This window comes from Rhinoderma darwinii, chromosome 4 (assembly GCF_050947455.1).
Source record: "Rhinoderma darwinii isolate aRhiDar2 chromosome 4, aRhiDar2.hap1, whole genome shotgun sequence".
NCBI classification, from domain to species: domain Eukaryota; kingdom Metazoa; phylum Chordata; class Amphibia; order Anura; family Rhinodermatidae; genus Rhinoderma; species Rhinoderma darwinii.
The window spans coordinates 198,842,754-198,866,917 of NC_134690.1; the positions used below are offsets into that span (position 1 = coordinate 198,842,754).

Below are 24,164 nucleotides of genomic sequence, written 5' to 3' on the forward strand. Positions count from 1 at the left end.
TAATTTTACCAGTGAGAGATAGATTATATTTAAAAAAAACCTGAAAATCACATTGTCAAAATTATATATATTTATTTGCATTGTGCACAGAGAAATAATTATTTAATCCCTTTGGCAAACAAGACTTAATACTTGGTGGCAAAACCCTTGTTGGCAAGCACAGCAGTCAGACATTTTTAGTAGTTAATAATGAGGTTTGCACACATGTTAGATGGAATTTTGGCCCACTCCTCTTTGCAGATCATCTGTAAATCATTAAGATTTCGAGGCTGTCGCTTGGCAACTCGGATCTTCAGCTCCCTCCATAAGTTTTCGATGGGATTAAGGTCTGGAGACTGGCTAGGCCACTCCATGACCTTAATGTGCTTCTTTTTGAGCCACTCCTTTGTTGCCTTGGCTGTATGTTTCGGGTCATTGTCGTGCTGGAAGACCCAGCCACGAGCCATTTTTAATATCCTGGTGGAGGGAAGGAGGTTGTCACTCAGGATTTGACGGTACATGCCTCCATCCATTCTCCCATTGATGCGGTGAAGTAGTCCTGTGCCCTTAGCAGAGAAACACCCCCAAAACATAATGTTTCCACCTACATGCTTGACAGTGGGGACGGTGTTCTTTGGGTCATAGGCAGCATTTCTCTTCCTCCAAAAACGGCGAGTAGAGTTAATGCCAAAGAGCTCAATTTTAGTCTCATCTGACCACAGCACCTTCTCCCAATCACTCTCAGAATCATCCAGATGTTCATTTGCAAACTGCAGACGGGCCTCTACATGTGCCTTCTTGAGCAGGTGGACCACAGTCACTGCAGGATTTTAATCCATTACGGCGTAATGTTTTACCAATGGTTTTCTTGGTGACTGTGGTCCCAGCTGCCTTGAGATCATTAACAAGTTCCCCCCGTGTCGTTTTCGGCTGAGCTCTCACCTTCCTCAGGATCAAGGATACCCCACGAGGTGAGATTTTGCATGGAGCCCCAGATCGATGTCGATTGACAGTCATTTTGTATGTCTTCCATTTTCTTACTATTGCACCAGCAGTTGTCTCCTTCTCACCCAGCGCCTTACTTATGGTTTTGTAGCCCATTCCAGCCTTGTGCAGGTCTATGATCTTGTCCCTGACATCCTTAGAAAGCTCTTTGGTCTTGCCCATGTTGTAGAGGTTAGAGTCAGACTGATTAATTGAGTCTGTGGACAGGAGTCTTTTATACAGGTGACCATTTAAGACAGCTGTCTTTAATGCAGGCACCAAGTTGATTTGGAGCGTGTAACTGGTCTGGAGGCGGCTGAACTCTTAATGGTTGGTAGGGGATCAAATACTTATTTCTCTGTGCACAATGCAAATAAATATATATCATTTTGACTGTGATTTTCTTTTTTTTTTTTTTTATATATAATCTATCTCTCACTGGTAAAATTAACCTAGCCTAAAAATTCTAGACTGTTCATGTCTTTGACAGTGGGCAAACTTACAAAATCAGCAAGGGATCAAATACTTATTTCCTCCACTGTATACACATATTCTGGAATATATACATACGTAAAGGTAAATATATAGGCATACATACGCATACTGGTATAAACAGACACACACACACAGGCACATATATACACTGACAGGAACATAAACAAATACATAAAAGGCACATATATACAAGCACAAAGACATATTCACATACATACCTATATTAACATAGTGTAGATAATGTAGTAGATGTTACCTGCTGTCCTATGTAACACCACAGATAACACACAGTGATAACTAAACCCATACATATATAAACACACACAGAGGCATACATATATATACACTAAAATAAAGGCATATATACACACACATACTCAAACTCCTAGACACACAAACACAGACACACATAGACACTTACCATCTCGCCTTGCTGACAGGATCACAGGTTTCTTGCAGGATGGGCTGTGGGCGGAGCTTCCCTTGCTCTTGCTCCTCGGCTCTTGTTTCTTCCGTGTGTGTAACGAGAAGCAGAGTACAGAGCAGAGGCGGAGCCCAGTGGTACCCCCTACATGCTGGGAGGGTGCAGCGCCCTGTGAACTCGCACAGGTCGCACACCCCTAAGGTTGGCCCTGATTGCAGACAGACCTATTTGTCCAACATCACTGCCTGACCTCGCAAAAGCTCTCTTGACTAAATGGGCCCAAATTCTCACAGACTCTCAAATGTTAAGGTACTCCACTATTAGGCCTTCTTGAATCTCTTTTCTGATAACACGTTTTTTTTTTTAATATAATAACGTTTTAAATCCCTCAAGTGAATGCCTCAAATGGAAACCCTCCTTCTGGAACATTTTGATGGATGGGCCAGACCACAAGTTCCCTCCCTTATCGACCAGTTTAAATACATCTTTGTAAATTTCTTAAGGCCCTCCATTGATCTTCTGAAAAATTATTATTCCTTGCCATATGAGGTATTTTGAAGTATTAATTTAATACTAATTTGACATATATTTTTAGTCGGGGGGCAGGCGGGAGTGTTAGTTCATCCAAAGTTGTTTTTTCATGGAATATTTTTTTAACACCGCTTCTTAACAAATAAGTATGAACCCTTTATCGCTGTGAATACATAAACAGAGGCAGTCAGTGAAGAGTTCAGTCCCAGACATAGAACATCTGTCTGTGCAGGAGTAAGTACTACAGATCAGATAACTTAATGATGATGTTTCCACCTGTGGTGGCCGACTATGTTCTTACATTCTCCTCCGACTTTGCTGCCGAATTGCTACCTATAGTTGATATTAAAGTAATGGATGCAGAGCTAGTAAGTGATTGTTTCTTAAAATACCCATGATGCAAATTGTACACATTGTTAAGCTGGAAATCTCTCACATCTCGTTGGAATACTCTGGCTTTCAGCTGTTGTATCTCCTTTTCCCAAGTCTGAAACTGTGTATCAAGTTCTGTTTTAAAAAAAATAATTAAATTACTTTGTGAGACCTCACTTGCAATTTTTCATAGTTCCTTTGTTTCAGATTCAATCTGTTCCAAGCACTTCTTTTCATTCCAATTAGTAATTCAATCAGAGATCTGGAACATAAATTACAAATTTCCTACCATCTAGAGAAAAAAACGTATCTTCAATCAAGAAGGAAGGAAAGACTTGTAAATAATTAGAAAAATGATTTTCAAGGAAAGCTTTATTCCACTTTATTGACTTATAATGGGCCATTGGGAGTTCTTTATATCTTGCTGTAAAAACGTAATAGAACCCTAGAAGGAATATATACAGTACTTATTGTCAGTGTGAACAGATATACAGTATCCAATCTATAATTTTACAAGACCGTAAACTCTTTAGTGTGGAATTATTGAAGACAGACCTGCTGTGGTGGTGCTTATAAAGCAACTTATTACAAACATGTATATAAGAAGGTGCTTCACCAAAGGGCACTTGAACTGTCTCATTGTTGTACACATTTTATACTGTGTTGCTGTTAATATGTTAGTAATGTTGACACTGTGTCTTTATGAAGCCTTTTTTGGTGAGCACATGGGAGATGTTGGTGGGGTCTGGTCATGTGTGCGGACACCTGAGTTTGCCTGTACTGTGCCATGCCTTGGAGAGAATGCTTAGTGTACAGTGTCATAGTGCATGGCAGAGAAAGCCAGAGTGGCGCTGTCAGGGACTGTGGCCAGTTTGGAGTAACAGTCCTGGTTCGGTACACAGAAAAATTTCAATAGGAATTTACAATAGGCAGAGATGTGGTCAGGAAACATTCCAAATTTGGTACACAGATAAACAGCAATTGGTAGTAATGTGAGGTAGAGACGACTAGGCCACAAGCAGGAAGCTCAATAGTCTGGCAAGCAGGTACTGCAAAATCCAAGCTTTTGTAGAAGCCACAATAGTGAGACCAATTTAAGCAATCAAGGCAAGGAATCCAGAGAGGCAGGAATCAAGGGAAGCTAATCAATAAATCAAGCAGTGGAGCTGTCCACCGCACCAATGGCTTGACAAAAATAGCTAGTGTCTGGGACACTAGAGTCTTCGCATTTTAATCCTGAGAGGTACATTGTGGAGCAAGCTGTTAAGTGAGAGGAGAAATTACATGGGACTGGCAGTATAGCTGAAAGCTGAGGAAGATATGTGGAGGGAAGGTGGGTTGTGCCAGCATACATCGCAGAAGAAACAGACCCTGTGAATTATGCTGTGCGATATGAACCAGTTACCTTTATCTTCTGATGTGAGTGACTTAGGACTGGATAAATTAAGGGCCCTGTCACTTCTTCACGTGGTTATGGACTACTTCCAGAGGGAGAGAGCTCGTGTACCAATGCATCTGGAGGTTTTGTATATTTGGAGAGAGTGACTAGAGACCATCATTGAGTGGGGTACCGGTTCAAGACCTAGGGCCACATACAGTAGGAACTGACCGTCTTACAGTTGGCGTAGTCGGCAGGATCCAAATCGGAGTTTCACACCGCTAGTGGTATTAGGGCGATGAAGAGAACTTTGACCCATCCAGGGTCAAGCCCATAACTGTGGGTAAAATGGAGGGGACTGAGTGAGAGCCAGCCTGCACAAGACCAATATGGGCCTAGGAGTGGCCTTAGGATGAAGTAAGAGAGTGAAGGGGTGAAGGCGGCAGAAAATTAACACGGTTTTTGGGAAGGTTACTTGACAAAGGTGATTATCCACCCGGAGGGGCCACAGGAACTGTTGTTTGATTCCACCGGACTCAAAAGTACGGGTTTGTGCAAGTTGACAACATCGGTGAGGAGATCTTTGTGCACAGGCGGTCAATCAAGTAGAGGGACATAAAGGTTCTGGTCCAGGTGGCTCTCACCCTCACCAAGTCTGCCATAGGTAGAGGAGACCCAGGCTCTGATGGCTAACAGGCCGAAGTGCAAGACACTGCTGAGGCCATTGTGCTGGCCTGCTTGCGCCCTGGCCAAGGCAGGCACGGAATGCTGAGAGAGAAGACCATGGAATTATAGAAAGACCCAACCAAACAGGTACATTCCTACCTGCAGGTACTGAGAATTACCCATCCCACTGTTGAGGTGGTTCTTCCTTGGCGTCGGTCAGATGGAGATGCTGCTATGGGGTTGGCCGAGAATGGTGGGTAGGGAGTGCCGAGGCACTCATTAAATCTGGTGGAAATGTGAGGAGGTGCTTCTTAAAAGTGCACTTCAACTGTCCCATTATTGTTATACTGTGTTGCTTGTGAATATGTTGACACTGTATCTTTAATAATAAAGCCATGTATATTTGGCATACACAGTGGGCTCGTGGGAGAGTGGACTCTTGTTATGTATGCAGACTCCTGATCATGACACCGATTTTGCTCTGTTTGTGGGTGGAGCAAATCTATTTAATGAGGTGCTGTTGTATGCTTCTGATTATCATGCACTTTGATGACATAGTGTACCACACAGAGAGAGCTGTATGAGAGTAGTTGGTTTGTACCAGCGTATGTTGCTTAAAAGGCTGACCCTGTGAATCCTGCTGAGTAGTATGCACTAGTTTCCTTGATCTGAGCCAGGTGCTCTGAGTGACTTGGGCCCTGGTGAATTAGACCGCAGTTGCTAAGCCCTGTACCCAGCTGTGACGGTAACTGCCAAGCTCTGTGCCCGTTTGTGACTGTAACCGCTACGCTGCAACCATTACGCTTGTTTCCCCAAGTGGGGTAAAGTTATTTTTCTGACCCTTACATGCATTGGAAGAAGGGTTCTGCAAAAAGTTGGAGGATTGCACAGCTAGAGTTAATAGCATATAGTTTATTCCTATGTCTTCTACCTTTCACAACTTCCACACCCGTAGCTAAAAATAACTTTGTTGGTGAGCCATGTTATTATGTCAGATACGTTTTTGAATCCCTGCTGCATAAAAGTTTAGTACATTTTAGCTTTCTGCTATGATGATGGTTATATAAAAAAAAACTAATTTTAATGGAATTACAGACTTTGTTCACACTGAATGGCTGCCGCATATGATGATTTCACTTTTCTGAGTATACTTTTGGCGTGTACATAATAAAGGAGTTTCCTGCCATCCAGAACTATCGTTTTTATTTATTTATTTTTTTTACCTATCTAAAATGAAATATTACCCAAGCAATCTGTCTGGAGTTTTTGGTAAATATGGCATTGAGTTAGTAAGTACCTTCAGTTTTAAAAGACTAATTTCGTTTTGTTAGATTTTTAGTTGGAGTAAGAAATTACCTCAATAGTTATCTCTTATTAAGGTTGTTTTTTTACTAAAAATACTTTAAGACTTTTGACAGATTTTATCTTCTGCACATTCCTGTAGATTTAAGGTGGGTGGTAGAAAACAATCTACAATATTGACATGATTATCTTAGGTGATATGGTAGGGGTGTACCTATGTAACTGGGGAAAACAGATTATGAATGTGACAGTATCCGTATGATATGTGGATGCCAAAGCTAAAAATATAGTGCGTGCATCTCTATATTTTCTCTTTACTGCATGATGTTTTCTCTAAGCAAAGTGCCTATCCTGTATCAGAGAAATAAAAACCATGCCGCTTTGAGAATTAACTGTAGAAGCCACTAAAGCTATTACTTGTATTGGACAGTAGCAATTTAGAACATTGTCTATGAAGGCTGATTACAGAGGTGAGAACTTGAGAATGTATTTAAATAATAATGCCACTCTACTCTGTGTTTACTCCGAAACCAATTAATTAGAAACAAACGAATGTTTGTATTCATAGTCTTAGAGAGCGATAGATAGGGAACCATGGACTCCAGTGGAGAGAATACAACCCTATCCAGTGCTCTATCAAAGTCAGAGAAGTTTGAAATAATAGGATTTAAATACAGAAGCTCATGTGTCTTAGGCAGTAGCTATTTTGTTGAGAGCTCCACTGCTGAATCTCTTGTCTAGGTTCTCTTCTTGCCTCTTAGGCGCAGGCCGGATACGCTGCAGATTTTTCGCAATGTAAAATGTGCAGTAGAATGTAGAATTTTGAGTAGATTTTAGCCGCAGTGTATGGATGAGATTTGTTGCAATCGCATCCACTTTGCTTCTACTGTAAATGCTGTGTATTTTCCGCTTGTTTATTTTTAAATGTGCAGTGTTTTCGGCCTGTGGGAGCATTACCTAATTAGTCTCAACCTTTTGGCTTCCAATAGGCTCTTGCACTTCCTCCTTGACAAACTATTGAGCTTCCTGCCTCTAATCTAGTTTATTGCTGCCTTACTTGACAGACTACTGCTCCTTTACCGAACTTGTATTGTTTCCTGATCATGTCTCTGCCTTACTCTACAAACTTTTGCCGCTTATCTGCGTACCGAACCTGGACTGTTACGCTTGCTATTATCACTTACTTTCCAGATTGTTTCAGCTACTGGACTTTGAATCTGCTTCAAGACCTTGACATAGTTTTTGCATATTTTTCCAGACCCAATTGCTTAGTATTAGCACCCTATTAACTTTGTATTAGAGCTTTAACAATAAGGAGCTAATAGGGGCACAAATAAGCTGTGAAATGCTATATTTAAAATAGAGATTCAGCTATTTTCAAATTGTGTAGAACAGTTTGGACGGCCCAATTTTGTGCAATGGCAGCAAAGTGGAAGTCTAGTTATTCGCTTATTTAAAGATTCTAATGTAAAGTAGCTATGAAGCATAACAATTTTACTTTAGGGAGAGATAGAGTTGCCCCCCTCCCCCCCCCCCCCACACACACACACACACTCTCAAACCATTATTCTAGAAAAGAAAATAGCCGTTGATTAATTCATGTTATTTCCTTTTATATTATCTGATCTATTTCTAATTATCTTAAGTTTTAATTAATATCTTTGATGGTGTCACATCTGTGATTATTCTGTGCAGACAATGTTTCATATTGCTACTGACCATTATAGATACATACATCTTTTAGCCTGGATCTGTAGACAGTAGAGTTCTTTTTTTTTCTTTGAAATATGCAAGCCATGACAATATGCCATACAGTAGGGGAATTTTATTGAGGCTAATTCAGCATCTTCCCATGTCATGGACAACAAAGAAAGAAATGGTTTGTCCCCATACCGTCAGTAAAGTGTTAGCAATTCTATCACTTATCAGTAATAATTGCAAACTGATGTTCTTTAACTGACTCTTTGCATAATTGCTTCTTTCAGACATATTGCTAGTTTTTTTCCATGATCTGGCCCTTTTTTGTCCTTTTACAGAATCTCTTTTTAGTTTAACAAAGAACTTTGCCCAACCCAGTTACAAAAAAAACATAATTTTGCCATGCTCATGATCATGTTTTTGCTGAATAAGCCAATTCCACTTCAGTTGATAGACAGATTTTTTCGGTAGACTGCATACATAGTCCAACCTTTCTCAACAAATTACACGTCATTTATTGCTTGATTAATTATAACCCGCAATGCCATTTGTCAGTAAATAAATAAACATCCAGCCTTTTTTTTAAATGCTGACATAATATCTACCTCTTGTGGTAGGGCATGCCATAGTTTAACTATTCTTCCAACACACAATGAATGTCCTCTGTACCTTTGTAAAGTTCTTGGAAAGAACAGATTATGTTCTAGTTCTTTGTATTGACCACACATACATGTTAATTAGATCACCTCTAAGGCGTCTTTTTTCCAAGCTGAACAAGCCCAATTTCTGTAGTCTTTAATTGTAAGCGACACCTCCCATCCCATTTAATAATCTAGTCTCTCGCCTTTGAACCCTCTCCTATATCATTTTTGCAATGTGGAGGCCAAAACTGAATTCCATATTCAGGATGTGGCCTTACAAGGGATTTATAGAGGGCTAATACTACATTTGAATCATGGGTTTTTAGATAATATTATACACCCTAAAATCATATTTGCTTTTGCAGCTGCTGCTTGATATTGAGTACTGCTGCTTAGCTTATTTGTAACCAGAATACCCAGGTCCTTCTCTTGTTCCGTTATCCCCAGCTTTAGTCCATTAAATATATATGAAATAATACTATTATTGCTTCCACGCTTCATGGCTCTTTAAGCCGCTTCGATACAAAGCAACCCCACAATATCATACTACAACCAGCATATTAGACAGTTGCTGTAATGTTCTTACTGTGGAACCTGTATTTACTTTATACCGAATGAAATGAGGTCTCTGTAGTCCAAAGAATTCCATGTTTGGCTTAAAGGCTATGTAAACCTTTGAACACTTTTTTTAACAAAACAATGTATTATGGTGTTTAATGCAACATTTGAATTGTTTTTTATTCAAAAAATGTTTTACTTTCTGAGATCCAGCTTCTATTTATCCTAGATGCATAGAAGCTGTATCTTGTGCTGAAACCCGATCAGGTCAGGTCAGCAGGACTGACTGCTTCGGTGACAGAGGGTCCTGCGTGTTATGAACTTAGATGTGATCGATAACAGGTGGATCATGCGTGACATGCAGCACCCGCTGTCACCGAAGCCGCCCATCCTTTTGACCTCACGGATTCTGCTCTGAGCACAAGATACAGCTTCTATGTATTAACAATGATATCCATTATGCATTGTGGTCTAGGGTGGTTATGTGTTCCTTGGGGTCTAGAGTGGTATAGTGGTTTACGTTTAATATGATATAATAATCCTGGTGGTTTAGGTTAGTGAACAGTTAAGAGGAGAATATAGGAAAATTAAATGTTCCTATAATTTTTATTTATTTAATCTAAATAGGTTCAGAATTCTTCATAGGGGTCTTTCTGATACAGAACTCCAAATCCCCTGCTTCACTTAACAAAACCATATAGTTTAGTTATAAAATTCTGTCTTCCTGAAGGCACCACTAGAGAGAGCGCAATGGGGATTTAGACATTACAACAATTATCAAACCAATAATCAATCCTTCCTAATAAATCTTTCCCTAGTGACAACAAAAAGAATGTTATTATTTAATTTGAATACTTTGTCTAAACGGCTTGGAGTGTACTATGAATCCCCTCTAAATGCACCCCTGGTCTTGCAGTAATTTTGTCAGGATGACTAATACTGGGATAATAAACCACTGTTCCAAGTCTGTAGTTCAGTAGAGCCGTAGGCGGCATTTGCTTAAGTGGCATAGCTATATGGGTCGCAGCTGTTGCAACCGAGTCCTAAAGTCAGGGGGGCCGATGACCCTCCGCACCACGTATGTCCACAGTTACTGTAGTAACTTAGGCCTATGTTATAAACCACACGGGCCCCTGTTACTAAAGTATATTAAACCTTCCCATTCCTGAATCTAGTCCTCTTCACCTCCGGGCGCCGTCCAGCATCACAACATTGCATGTTTGGCGCACATAACAACTTGACACTGAATCACGTCAAGACCCAGTTCTTCGCTGGAAATGAAGAGGGCTCGATTCAGGAGAGGGGAAGGAAAGTGGAGATGCTTACTACTGGGGCCCTGTCTCTTAGTCTAGTATGTGTGATATTGTTTGCTGCGCCCTGTATCTAAAACTATCATGTGTGATACTGTCTGCTGAGTCCTGTATCTAAGCTCACTTACATATCCGATTACAATTTCCCATAGAAGCCTATGGAGAGGGGAGGAGGGAGCAGAAGCAGAGTGAGAGAGAAACACACAGAAACACTGCTGCAGCTTCCTAGTAGGTGTTATATCTCCCCCTAGTGCTGGATTCACAGCTAGAATTAGAGAGCCTGCAGAGGGGAAAGCTGCTAAAACAAAATGCAGGACACAAGTCATATAATACCAAGAAAGAGTGTTATTCCTTAGTACATACACATGACAGCTTACTCTGAAAAGTCAATTGAACTAGTAGGTACGCTTTAAGTGCTAATTCTGCTGTAAATCTTATCCACAGCTTGGAAACTTGCCATATGAAATGGCTTTGTAATCATTTCCAGATTTTCATATATTTCAACAACTTTTTTCTCATATCTTCTGGACCTGATACAAGCAGCGTGTACTTTCAGCCTGTGCAATCCATTCAGTTCAAAATGAACAGATTAGGAGGAGAGTTGAATTACCCTCCATTTACTTCTTCCCTGTTGATGTCAGCTGCAGGAGCAGATAGAGAGTGATAGAGACATAAAATAATTTCAATATTTTACCCAAACAGGGAATTAAAAGCTGTTTGTGCGTCTGTATATAGAACTTGCTATTAAATAAAGTCATTGAATTAAAGTGGTTTCAAGCAGTTTGTAGGTGTGTACTTACAACAGTAAAGGAAGGGGAAAATGAGGGAAGTAGGTGAGATACAGATGTGTCCACCTTTACCTTTGCTTGAATTTGGTTAAGCGCTCCAACTTTTTATAAAACCAATTCAATTCAATATAGCGACATGCTTGGAAAACCCTTGACAGGCCGCAATTCACATCACATCCACTGGGTGGTCACACATAGGGGAAGATTTAAAGACTGGCATTGTATACTTCAGTCTTAAAAAACAGTATGCTGGAGTAAGATGTGACACATTTATTAAGAGGTGAACGCCTCTTACTGAAAGAATTGCAGCTTTTGGCTGGCCGTGTACCACAATTGTGGCATAACAATCGGACCCCACCCCTCTTCGCTTACGCTAAACGGAAATAAAATAATTTACTCACCTCACTACTTCGCTTCTACCCCCTGATCCCCTCATGTTCTCATAGCTGGACGTGACGCATGCAAGGTCCTCAGAAAAAGCGTGGTTGAACAGCAGCACACGTCTCCCAAATTTCAATCAATATGTTCTTTTATTGGTCAAACATCCAGTAAAAAATGGCAACGATTCGACCCGTGACAAGTGGAGGGTCTTTCTCAAGCCTAACAATGTGTCTAACAGTGTGAGTTTAAATAGGGAAGTATACAACATCACATGGTGCAGGTAATCCAATCAAGACATCAGCACGTCATAGAGAAAGTCACACAGGTGTACAATTACATGCATAGCAGTGTTCTCATATAAAAGTGTTCATAGTGCATAATATTAAACATTTCACTAAATGACAATCAATTATATATATCATTAGAGAAAACAAGAGGAGACAAAAGGCATAAAGCAAAAGAATACAAAGAGTGGATGAGCTCACCACACTGCAGCAGCCGCGGGGCGTAAAGGCCTTATATGAGAGGCAGCACTCAACATCCTGAGTGCTGTGTTACATACAACGTCCTGACACTGTCTTTGGAAAGTCCTACCACCTTGTAACTGAGTGGCCGGTGCCCAGTAACAGTGGGAGCAAGTAGGATGGGAGTTAGCGGGTCCTGTTTTAGAGATTGGTGTGGGTGTAGTTTTCGATACAACTAAAAAAAAATAATTCTTTCATATTAGTCAATGGCAGACGTATGCAACTTCGGCGGGACAATGTGGAGTGAACCTAGACTAACTTTTTATTTGTTCCACACATCTCATTTGATCTTCAAAATAAATAATAATAATATCTTATGCCAGTGAAGTACTAGCTTACTATAAAAGATTACTTGCTATAAATGCCTTTGCATAGCTATAGTATTAAAAAGGTAAGCTAAGACAACAGAGAAAGGAATAACTAAATAAATTTTATATAGCAGTTTGGTTTTTACAATAGTTAGGACACATTTACACAGAGCTGTGAGTGTGTGGAGGGAGGGGGTGCCATGAGCTCCCAAATAACAAGTTCTTATCTTGACAGTCTAAAATGTTGCTGTTAATACTTCACCATCAATTATATGAAAAATTACATCACTTCAAAACTGGACTAGAATTGGTTTTTCCATTTCCTAGCCATATTCTTATGTGAAAACAAAGTAATCAGTACAGTTCTAGCAAAGGCTATTTTTCCATTCAGTCTCCAATTCATAGTAATGGTTGTTTCATGGATTCACATTTTGAAGGGTATGGATGATAAATTCTTCCGATAAGTTGTTTTTGTGCTGTAATACCTGAATTCCGTTATCATCTTTTTAATGTCCTGTTTTGTCTAAATGTTGTAGCCTAAAGTTATTTTTTTTACTGAATTACACATTGTAATAATTTACAATATTAGCAGCTGTCCAGGCAGGCAGTCACTTTGGATATGATGTCAAATCTTTCCCCTGTAGGATGGTGTTAGTAGCTAAAAGCCATCATCACGATCATCATGGTAACATGGCTTTCAAACTACCTCTTCTCGCCATTGTAAATATAGGGCAACAGACAGTCTGAGACTGAGTCTCCGTGATCTCCAACCTGGGGCTTTCCAGCTATTGTGAAAGTACAATTCCCAGAACACCATGACAGCTGTCGTCTCGAGACTATAGCTGGTTTATGTCATTGACCAGTGTCTGCCTATCCACTCCAATCTGAAGCGACAGACAAAACAATCTAATCCCTTTCAGTTTTCTTGTTTACTAAATAAAATATCAGCATTTGCTAGTCAAATAGATACATAAGCCATTACTAGAGTGGGGCTGGCTGAGAATGTGCCCACCAAAATCATATCTGCTCTATTTCATATTTTTCTCTTCATTGAGCTTAATCTGTGGGCACAGATTACATTTGTAAAATTTGCTTGTTTAACATTATTTATGATGTCCAGGTATAAACATGGCAGGTGTACTTACTGTATCATTACTTTCTTATATTGTTCTTGGAAGTAACTGATTCTCCTTGATGAGATCTAGTAGGGAGTCGTAAGGGCAATGCTCCCTGGGACAAATTTATGCATAATTTATGACAGAAAATTGTCTCTCTAATGTCACCTACAGGTCAGACAATGACTTACAGGGTTGTCATCTATAGGTTTCACTAAAAGACATATATATTGTAAACCTCTAATAGGCATGACCTTTCTCCTTGTGTCTAAGCGTTTGCTAAAAACTTTGCCTACAATGTCATTTTGTTTTTAATTTTTATTCCCTGAGATTGTAAAGCACTAAGGAATATGTTAGTGATATGTTATGAATAAAAAAATAATAAGAATTTTTCCATCCTGCAGCAGCAATCCTGGAAATCAGTGCTTCTGCAGTTAATTTAGCAAATATATTAGAAAGTTAGTACTTAATACTAACCACTTTAATGGTATGTATGCAAAATAATGGTATTTGTGATTTGATCACATGCATTAGACTCCTTAGGGCCTGTTCACATATGCGTCAGAGGAGCAGAACAAAGAAAATAACCGAAGTGTCGGATACGTTGCATGCACCATCGGCGCCCGAAAGAACCCATCGACTTTAATGGTGTCCGTCAGTTTACCTGAAAAAATATTGTTTCCGTAATTTTGGACCAGATCTGTGACCGGGGCCCCTAACGGAGCCTCCCATGCAGATCATAACAGACCCTTAGGCTGAAGGCAGAGGGTTAATGCAAGTATGTTATACAAACTAAGCTGGATAACTGTTATCAGTTTGTTGCAATATACAGTCTTGTTTAAACCCTTTTCAGATTCCCTCTGTTATAAAATGAAATGTTGTCCTTGTATTTCTGTTATGTTTCTCTGGATAATTGTTTGTATAAGTACTATAACAGCATAGTGAGTTGGATCATTTGTTTTGTATAATACAGCATTCATAATGTCTAATTTAATAATTCAGCAATGTTCTCAGGCCATTGTTGCTTTATTTTTACTTTATAATGTTCTCATTTCCTTCTTTGCTGATCTGAATCTCTGATAATATAGAAACATATTTTTCTCTTGAACATGGTCTATTTGAAAACTGCAATGTTGACTTTCTAATATCCTCATTTATCAGTCTTTTACAAATACTGTACATTTAAAGATCAATGTCTCTTCAAGATGTAATGTGATATTTCACAATATTTCTCTTTACTTTGCTTACTCATTTTGTAGTAAAAGGGGCATAACCTTTTACATGATAAAAGTGAATGGTCTTTGTTTTAAAATAATATTTACAAATTTTGTAAAGGATTATTTAACCCCTTAATGACCAGCCTATTTTAGACCTTAATGACCAAGCCATTTTTTACGTTTTTCCATCGTCGCATTCCAAGAGCTATAACCTTTTTATTTTTGCGTCGACATAGCCATATAAGGTCTTGTTTTTTGCGGGACAAGTTGTACTTTTTAATAGCACCATTTTGGGGGACATATTATTTATTGATTAACTTTTATTAACTTTTTTTTGGGGGGGAATAGAAAAAAAACTGAAAATTCGCCACTCTTTTTCGCGTCTTAAATCAACGGCGTTTACCATGTGATATAAATAACACAATAACTTTATTCAGCGGGTTGTTACGATTGCAACAATACCAAATTTGTATAGTTTTTGTATGTTTTACTACTTTTACACAGTAAAAACGCTTTTTTTTCCAAATGACTTGTTTTTGTGTCTCCATATTTGAAGAGCCGTAACGTTTTTATTTTTTCGACGATGCGGTCGTATGAGGGCTTTTTTTTTGCGGCAAGACTTGTAGTTTTTATTGGTACCATTTTGGAGTATATGCGACTTTTTGATCTCTTTTTATCACATTTTTTTTAAGTCAGGATTCACAGAAAACAGCAATTTTCCCATAGTTTTTTATTAAATTTTTTACGGCGTTCACCGTGCGGGTTAAATAATGTAATAGATTTATAGTCGGGGTCGTTACGGACGCGGCAATACCAAATATGTGTAACTTTTTTACTTTATTTTGTATTTTTAATAGTAAAGCATTATGTATGGGGAAAAGCTGGGTTTTTCATTTTTTTCACATTTTTTTTTTAATTAACTTTATTAAACTTTTTTTTCACTTTTTTACTAGTCCCACTAGGGGACTATAATATGCGATTCTCCGATCGCTATTGTAATACACTGCAATACTTTTGTATTGCAGTGTATTACTGCCTGTCCGTTTAAAACGGGCAGGCATCTGCTAGGTCATGCCAGAGGCATGATCTAGCAGGCATTCGCTCCAGGCAGACCTGGGGGCCTTTATTAGGCCCCCGGCTGCCATTAGAGACACAGACAGTCGGCGATTTTATCGCCGGGTGTCGGTGGGGAGAGAGGGAGCTCCCTCCCTCTCTCCAAAACCACTCAGATGCGGTGCACGCTATTGCGCACCGCATCTGAAGGGTTAAACAGGTGAGATCGATACTAATATCGATCTCACCCGGCAGAGCAGGGACGCTCCCAGCCCTCAGCTGCCTCTAGCAGCTGAGAGCAGGGAGATTTGACGCTCCCTGCTCTGTTTACTTTATCCTGATGCAGTGCCGTAAAAAGGCATATGCATCAGAATAAAGCCGGTTAGTGGCCGCCGTTAAAAGGCGTATTGGCGGTCACTAACGGGTTAAAGTGAATCTGTCAGCAGTTTTGAGCTCTCAAAGCGTCTGACAGCCCTATATACAGGGTTTGCTTGTATTAAATGATCATTTAATACAAGCAGCGCCTAAAGCATCCCTCTTTTTTCAGCTTCCATGCATTTTCTATGTAAGGCAACTCCTTAGGGTGTTTGCGTTGGGGATCGGCAGCAGCTTGGACCACTTTGCATATACCTGCCAGTATTTGCAACTATAAGGGAAGCAATCCCTCTTAAGAATTTACATCTCTCACCATAGTCTTTTGGCGCCGTGTCCATTTTTACCATTATAATTTACTATATACAGGGTTGGGAGGGCAGCATAACTATACCACAGTGATGCCGGTCATTCAAGTTGCATGACCAAGAAATCAACATTTTAATGCCCCTGGCACCACGTTTACTAGTGCTATGGAAGCAGCCAGTTCAAGTGCTCCAGGCTTTCCTCACTGAAGGCAGCCGGCCTCTACCCTCTTCTCTGAGCGATGACTTAGAGCGTCTAATTAGGACATTGCAAAAGCTGGGGGCATTAATACATCCTCTATGGCAGGGGCAACCTTTTTTGTATGGTGCGCCGATAAAAAAACAAAAAAAAACAAAGATGAAGTACTAAGTGTGCCATGCAAACAAGAAAGCCATATAACACAAACTGTTGCTATGTATGTGATATAAATAAATAAATTAAACTTACAGTTTGCAAAGATGATCTATCTATGGTGAATATGAGGTGACTTTGAGCTTAACACAGGCCTTACAGTGATCTGCAGTAAGGCTGCTACATGAGGGGCTGAGGATGGAATTTATGTGTGAGAAGATCTGCTCACACAGATACACACTCACAGGAGAGAGCAGCTGCTATACACCAGCATGTAGGGGGGTGCTCACAGGAGAGAGTGAAGAAACGCAACCAGCAAGGCAGAGTGAGTGTCCCTTCATTATATCAGCAAACTGAAGCGTCGCTCTGCCCCTGTGTCTCCCCGCTCTCTCCCTGTCTCCCCCTGTGTCTCTCCCTCTGTTCAGCGTCGCAGCATGCAACAGCCCTAGACATTGGAAAAGCATGCCAGAGATCAAGGCCTCGCGTGCAAGCTGGGGCACGGGTGCCGTAGGTTGCCAACCCCTGCGCTACGGTAACTCTACACTCCCCACCCTGTATATAGCGCTGCCAGCAGTTTTGAGAGCTCAATACTGGTGATAGAGTCCCTTTAAAGGGGTTGTTTGAGTTTTTTATACTGATAACCTATCCTGTGGATAGGTCATCAGTGTATGATTGGTGGGGGTCCAACACCCAGACCCCCACACCAATCTGCTGTTCCGGCTGCCTCCGGACTCCAGAAGCTATGCAGGATTCGGTGATGAAAGCAGAAGGCTCCGACCACTGTATAACGGTCGTGCTTCAGTACTGCTGATCTGCTCTTATTCACTTGATTCTAAATGTAATTTCCACATTTATCTATACGTGAAAATGTTAGAGAGATTACCACTACCCAAATTTTATAAACACTGGTGAATATGTCATAACAGCGACCTGTTCCCACAAACTAACATAATATAATAACCCCAAAGAATTTTCTTTGAACTCACCTGGCACAGGAAAGATAAAAGGAGGCTATCTTGTTTTCAGTTATGATTGTTTTTAAGTCATTTAAAATGTGTTCATTTTAGGCACCAGACTAAATGGAATGGACTTTATTCTTTTTCTACATTCCATTATACTTGGGAAGAACACCACCGGCACAACAAAATGCTTGTTATGCATATGAATACAATACATTGATTTGACATTTGTTGCTAAGACATATAGAACATAAAAAGGTCTTGCAATATAATGCCTAAATTAAGATAAAACATTAGTGTCTAAAAAAATAAAGAACTTGAAATAAAATAAAAAAGGAAGTAAAATTTGGAAAGGAAAAAATTAGATAATGTTGGTGCTCAGTGTGCACCTATAATGCTTCCATATTATATAATGACTTGCAGTGATTGCAAGAATTTTGACAATGTTAAAAATCTTAAAATTGTCACACAACTTTTTTTTCCATAGAAAAACAGTGAGGCTGTGAGCAAATTACGGTAATGTCGCAATTTTACTGTCTTTTGCTATCGATCTTTTGCAGCGATGGAGTTCTAGCCTTTAAGACATCTACTATATTTAAATAAGGATAAACATCTGTAAACTTGACTTGTAAATTATATGTCTGTGTGTTTTTTTTATATTTACTCATTATTATGTTTATTGTAAACTGTAGCAGAATGTTATGAAACAAGATATGTGTTAAAATCAGATATTAGGCCTCATGCACACGAACGTGCTTTTGCGGCCGCAATTCCCCCGAAAATCCATGGGAGAATTGCGATCTCATTCATTCCTATGGGGCCATACACACGAACGTGGTTTCCACGGTCCGTGCATGGCCCAGGGGCCCGCACCGCAGAAAGAATGGGCATGTGTTATTACAGCCGTGCTCTGCGGTCCGGGCTTATTGAAAATAATGGCCACGACCGTGTGTACAGCCCGCGATTTGCGGGCGGCTGTCACTCCGTGGCCGGCCGACCCGAAAATCACGGCCGTGAACATGGCTACAGTCGTGTGCATGAGGCCTTATACTATGCTTTTAATTCCTATTATTATTAGCAACATCATTATTATTACTATTACAGGTCCAGGACAAATACAACATAACCAAATATGAGAATATGTCTTTGCTATGTACATTGCTGGAAAATATTCTACAGCGCAGAAAAGAAGATCAAGAAGCATTGCATTTTGACGTTTTTGACAATGAAACTAAATTATTTGTGCAGAATCTTGACCATACAATACTTCAGATTTCAGACGGATTTCCATTGCTTAGTCTAATCCTGTGGAGGCTGGGAACTTTAGTTTCATACATAGGAAATGAAGAAAATTGATGTGTTTGTCTGTTTGTTACTGAAAAAGGGCTTCTATAAAAATGTCAAGCACATCTTATATCTTTTTATCAATTCTTTATTTATAGAAAGAACATTTTTACAACATTTCGTATATCAAAGGAGATAAAAAAACATTTTAGACAAGCTCTGTAAGTCATATTTCAGCAAAGAGCATGCATATACACAAAATGTACACATAAGCTGGAAAAACTTAATACAGTAATATGAAGTACAAAGGAAACATAACATAAATAGAACAACCATGTACAAGGGGGAGGATGAAAAACTGCTCATTTAAGACCATGTTTATTATGTGGCTGAGACACAATGGCAAAGAATCGGGGAGAGTAATCAGAGACATGGCCTAGGTACATGGGGGAGGGGGGATTAATCAATCCATGGCATCCCTCCAAGGACCCCAGGTCTTCTCAAATCTAGCATGATTCCTATCATCCCAGCTAGCAAGCTCCTCCATCCTACATAGTTGATCAACTTTATCGACCCACATTCAAATAGATGGCGGCTCAATAGACCGCCATTTAAGGGGATAAGTAATTTTGCCGTGGTAATCAGGAAAGTCACTAGATCATGTTTTGCAGGTTGGTGAGTTGGATCAGGTTTCCACAAGAGAACCAAAGCGGCTGACAAGGTCACGTGTTTGTTGCTGGGATAAAGGAGGAGATTGCCCGCCAGAAAGGAACAATCTTTGGACAGCTCCACCAGATGTGCGAGAGTGAACCACTGTGGGTTCTACAACGCCAACAAAGATCATCTGAGGTGACACCTATTTTGAACAAAAATTCCGGGGTCCTATACCACCGGGTGAGGGTTTTAAAGGAATTTTCTTGTACTCTCACACACCTAGTGAAGCCATGAGAACCCGTGAGGGTCCGGGATAAGTCGAGTTCATTGATGCTCGTCCCCAATTCCACTTCCCACGCCAGAATGAAGTTCGGTTTTTGTCTGTCGGGGCTCTACAAATCATGATGTCTGAATGGATCTTGGACAGCAATTTTTTAGGGGGTGAGGGGAAGTGGGTGAGAACATCTAGCCAGGAAGCCTCAAGGAGAACAGGGAAGCTATTCTTGAAAGTTTTACAGTAATGGCCAAAACCCAGCAAGTGTAGGGAGTTATTGTGGTGTGGTGGTAAAATGGAGGAGACATCTGCAGAAGTCATGTCATCAAATACTTCTGAAATGGGGATGTTCCCTAATGAATCCCATAAGCCCTCTAGCGGGGGCTTACCACGCAATATAATAGGAGCCATACGCAAGGGGGTGTGTGGGGAAAACTCTGTGGGAGGGTCCGAAGAGGCAAGATAGGAACGAAAGGCTATTATAGTCCCTCTGGAGAGTGGGCTGATGGTTTTGGGGACAGGGAGGTGTGGGAACAATCCCCACAATAATGCGGAGTGAAAGTTACCTAATAAATGGCATTCAAGATCAATATGGGGAGGATTTTCATTTCTTCTGCACAAGGAAACCCATCTACTTAAGTGTGCTGCCTGGTAGTAATCGTATGGGTCCAGCAGACCGGCCCCACCCTGGTGACGTTGCAGAGACTGTAAACTATATGAGAGTCTGGGATGTTTTTTGGACCACAAGAAACGTGTAAACACTCTCTTTAATTTAATAAAAAAGGACAAGGGTAGGAAAATGGGCACCGTCTGGATTAAGTATAAAAATTTGGGGAAAATGTAGGTTTTAAGAAAGTTTTCCCTGCCTATCCAGGCCACAAAGGGTAGGTTTAGGCCATCTAAGTGAGTTTGAATATGTTGTAAGAACGAGCTAAAATTAAGAGAATAAAAGAGTGCAGGATCTTCAGGTAAGAGGATACCAAGGTGTTTAATTACAGTATCTGTCCATCGAAAGGGTGAGGATTTAGTAAAATAAATTTTGAAATTAGACGCTAAGCCAAAGTTTTCAATGATCCGCAGGATCTCCGGGAAAGCGGGTCCAGGGTTACGGCTGATGAGCAATAAATCATCTGCAAAAGCAGAAATCTTGTGTGTAAAATGTCCCACCTTTAGGGCTTATTCAGACGAACGTGATATACGTCCGTGCAACGCACGTGATTTTCACGCGCCTCGCACGGACCTATGTTAGTCTATGGGGCTGTGCAGAGTGTCCGTGAGTTTCACGCAGCGTGTGTCCGCTGCGTAAAACTAACTATATTTGTGTGTTGTTCGCACATCACGCACCCATTGAAATCACGTGATTCGCGCAACAGCAGTAAAAACTATGAATAAAAACAGAAAAGCACCACATGTTTTTCTGTTTACAAACATACAAACAGAGTGTCATAATGAAGGCGGCTGTGCGAAAATCACGCAGCCACGCATCTTACGCGGCTGACACACGGAGATGTTAAGTACCTTTTGCGCGCGCAAAACGCCACATTTTTTGTGCTCGCAAAACGCACACGCTCGTGTAAATACGGCCTTAGACCCGCAATCTTGTCTGACCCCCGGATCCTCTGGATGAGAGTTTCCATTGTTAGTATGAAAAGGAAAGTGGATAAGGGACACCCCTGCCTGGTGCCATTTAGTATTTGGAAAGAAGGTGAAAGAGTGTCGTTAAGTTTCAGTCTAGCCCTAGGGGAAGAGTATAATGAGAAAATGGCCTGAATAAACCCTGGAGGGAAACCACATTTTGACAGAACCGCTCTCATGTATTCCCAGTTGACGCGGTTGAAAGCTTTCTCCACATCGGTACTTAAGAATACCAAAGGAACGTGTGATTTTCTAGCATAATATACGAGATTTATGAGGCGGGGAGAGTTATGCCTGCCTTCTCGTCCCGGAACGAACCCAGCTTGCTCCGGACCAATCAGATTGTGCAACAGGTGTTTGATCCTATTTGTGAGTAGCTTTGCCAACAGTTTCAAGCCTACATTCAGTAGGGAGATAGGCCGATAGCTACCACACTCAGCCTTGTCTTTTCCCTCTTTTGGGGATAAAGGTAATATGGACTTCGAGGGCTTGAGGTAATAGGGAACCCTGGAGTAAATTGTTGCAAACAGCAAGAAATTTGGGGAGAAGGAGACCCTGAAATCTTTTAAGGTAAGAGATTGGATGGCCATCAGGTCCTGGGCTTTTACCATTGGGCACTGATCTCAACGTGAGGGTCAGTTCCTGTAGGGTAAACTGGGATAGTAAAGCAGTTCTATTTACTTCGGAGAGAGAAGGCAGATTCAAAGAGTTCAAGAAATTTTCAATCTGAGCGGATGAGTGTCTGTCTACCGGTAGCTTATATATGGAGGTGTAAAAGGACAGAAATTTGCGGGTGATATCACCAATATCTGAGACTGTAGAACCTGTGTTAGTTTTAATTTCCGATATATATGTGCCACACCCACCCGTTTATCAACCAGGGAGGACATAACTTTAGATCCCTTATCACCATGCGCATAGAATTTAAAAACAAATAGAAACTGGGGAGGGAACCTCCAGCTCACCTTGCACACTCCAGTGTGATGTGGATTGTGGATTGCGCTCGGATCCTCGTGTCGGCACACGGCAGGCTAGCAAGAAAGGAAGAAAGTAGGATCCAGCGCTGGGTGGAATTAAAATGGATTTTCTGTTCCAAGTTTAATGGAATGAATTAAAAGGAAGTCCAGTTGTATGTGGTCCTGGGTGTGTGAGAAGTGGAGGTACGTGTCCTCGGGGCCTACGCGTTTCGGACGACTGCCGCGTCCTTAAACTTGGCTGTAGTGATGTAGTCACTTCCTTTCTCGCATAGAATTTAAATTGACTATGTTGATAAAGTTTGGCCGATCTGACTTTGAGAAGGTCCCTAAATTGGCACCGTAATTCACAGAGGTCGTCTTGCAGTGAGATCGCTAAGGATCTCTTACCTATCGTTTCCAAAGAAGAAATTTGGGCTAGTAAGGAATTCAGTCTTAACTGTCTCTGTTTTTTCAATCTGGAGCCTAAGGTAATGAACTCACCCCGAATAAAGGCCTTATGTGTTTCCCACACTGGATGAGGGGAAACGCCCGAGGTCTCATTCCTATCAAAAAAGTCAGATAAGGCTTCCTCTAATCGAGCAACCTCCCTAGCGTCATCGAGAAGTGTGTCGTTAAGTTTCCATGACCAGCTTCGAGGAGGAAGGGAAGTAATAGCAAGTCGTATGCGAATAGGTGTGTAATGTCGAATAGGTGGTCGCTGACTACGAACTCCTTCCATCCAGTCGACGCCCTTCTCTCCAGAGATGTCTGCACATACGGCCGTCCTATTCCACAGTGACCACCAGGGTGCACTTGCGAGCTCAGTCCAGACTCAAGAAGCCAGAGCGCACCAATGTGGGAGATTTAGCTGATTGCTCCCAGAACACCCTGGGCTATAAGAAGGTCTCAGCCCCTTCCTCTAACGCCTGAGCGTTGTTGTCGTATCCTAAGTTTGTCTTGCAAATGGTCCCCTATTGTTTCCTGCTCCCAGTGTTCCCTGTACCTGTATCCTGATCTAGTGCCGTGTTGAGCTGTTGCCGTGCTGTGCTGTATACCACGCCTGTCCTGCTACTCCACACCTGACGTCTTCCTGCTGCCTAGTCCCAGCCAAGCCTGCCTTGCTACTGTCCGACTTGCCACAGGTACCCTATATGAACTATAGACTCTGACCTGCGTCCTGCTGGCTAGCTGCCATACCGCCAAGGTTGTACGGCCCTGTGGATCCACGAACCCTACGGGAAAAGGTACATGTTCGGACAGTGTGATATGTCCAATCTGTGTGGAATGCACTAATGGGAGGTGACGTTCAGATATGAAAAGGTAATCTAACCTATGGTAGGTGTTATGTACGGCTGAATAAAATGTATAGTCCCTATCACTTGGGTGCTGGAGGCGCCATGCGTCCACTAGTTTAGCCAAGTGTAGTTTAGCAATCAACCTCTTAGGAGAAGAAAAGGTGTGAGCGGATCTAGTGGTCGAGGAATCAACCAGGGGGTAGATGGCTAGGTTTAGGTCTCCTCCCATAATAATCATGCCCTCTGCAAAAAGTAGTAGACTCTCTATCACCTCCAGCAGCCACTTAACCTGATTGACATTCGGTGCGTACAAATTAGCTAGTGTAACCATAGTCCCAGCAAGATGAACTTTAA

General features: G+C 41.0%; 1 protein-coding gene across 3 annotated transcripts in view; it reads left to right on the forward strand.

Moving 5' to 3' along the window:
- Positions 1-19,807, forward strand: part of MEI4 (meiotic double-stranded break formation protein 4) — a 166,986-nt gene extending 147,179 nt beyond the window's left edge. For 2 of the 3 annotated variants that reach the window (XM_075864163.1, XM_075864161.1), the window contains exon 5: positions 18,817-19,127. In XM_075864163.1, coding sequence (XP_075720278.1) covers positions 18,817-19,068 — 252 coding nt within the window. In that variant the 3' untranslated portion in view covers positions 19,069-19,127. Of the gene's footprint in view, positions 1-18,816; positions 19,128-19,667 lie in introns of those variants that run through there. The other variant, XM_075864164.1, reaches the window with a different exon arrangement.
- Positions 19,808-24,164: the final 4,357 nt, after the last annotated feature.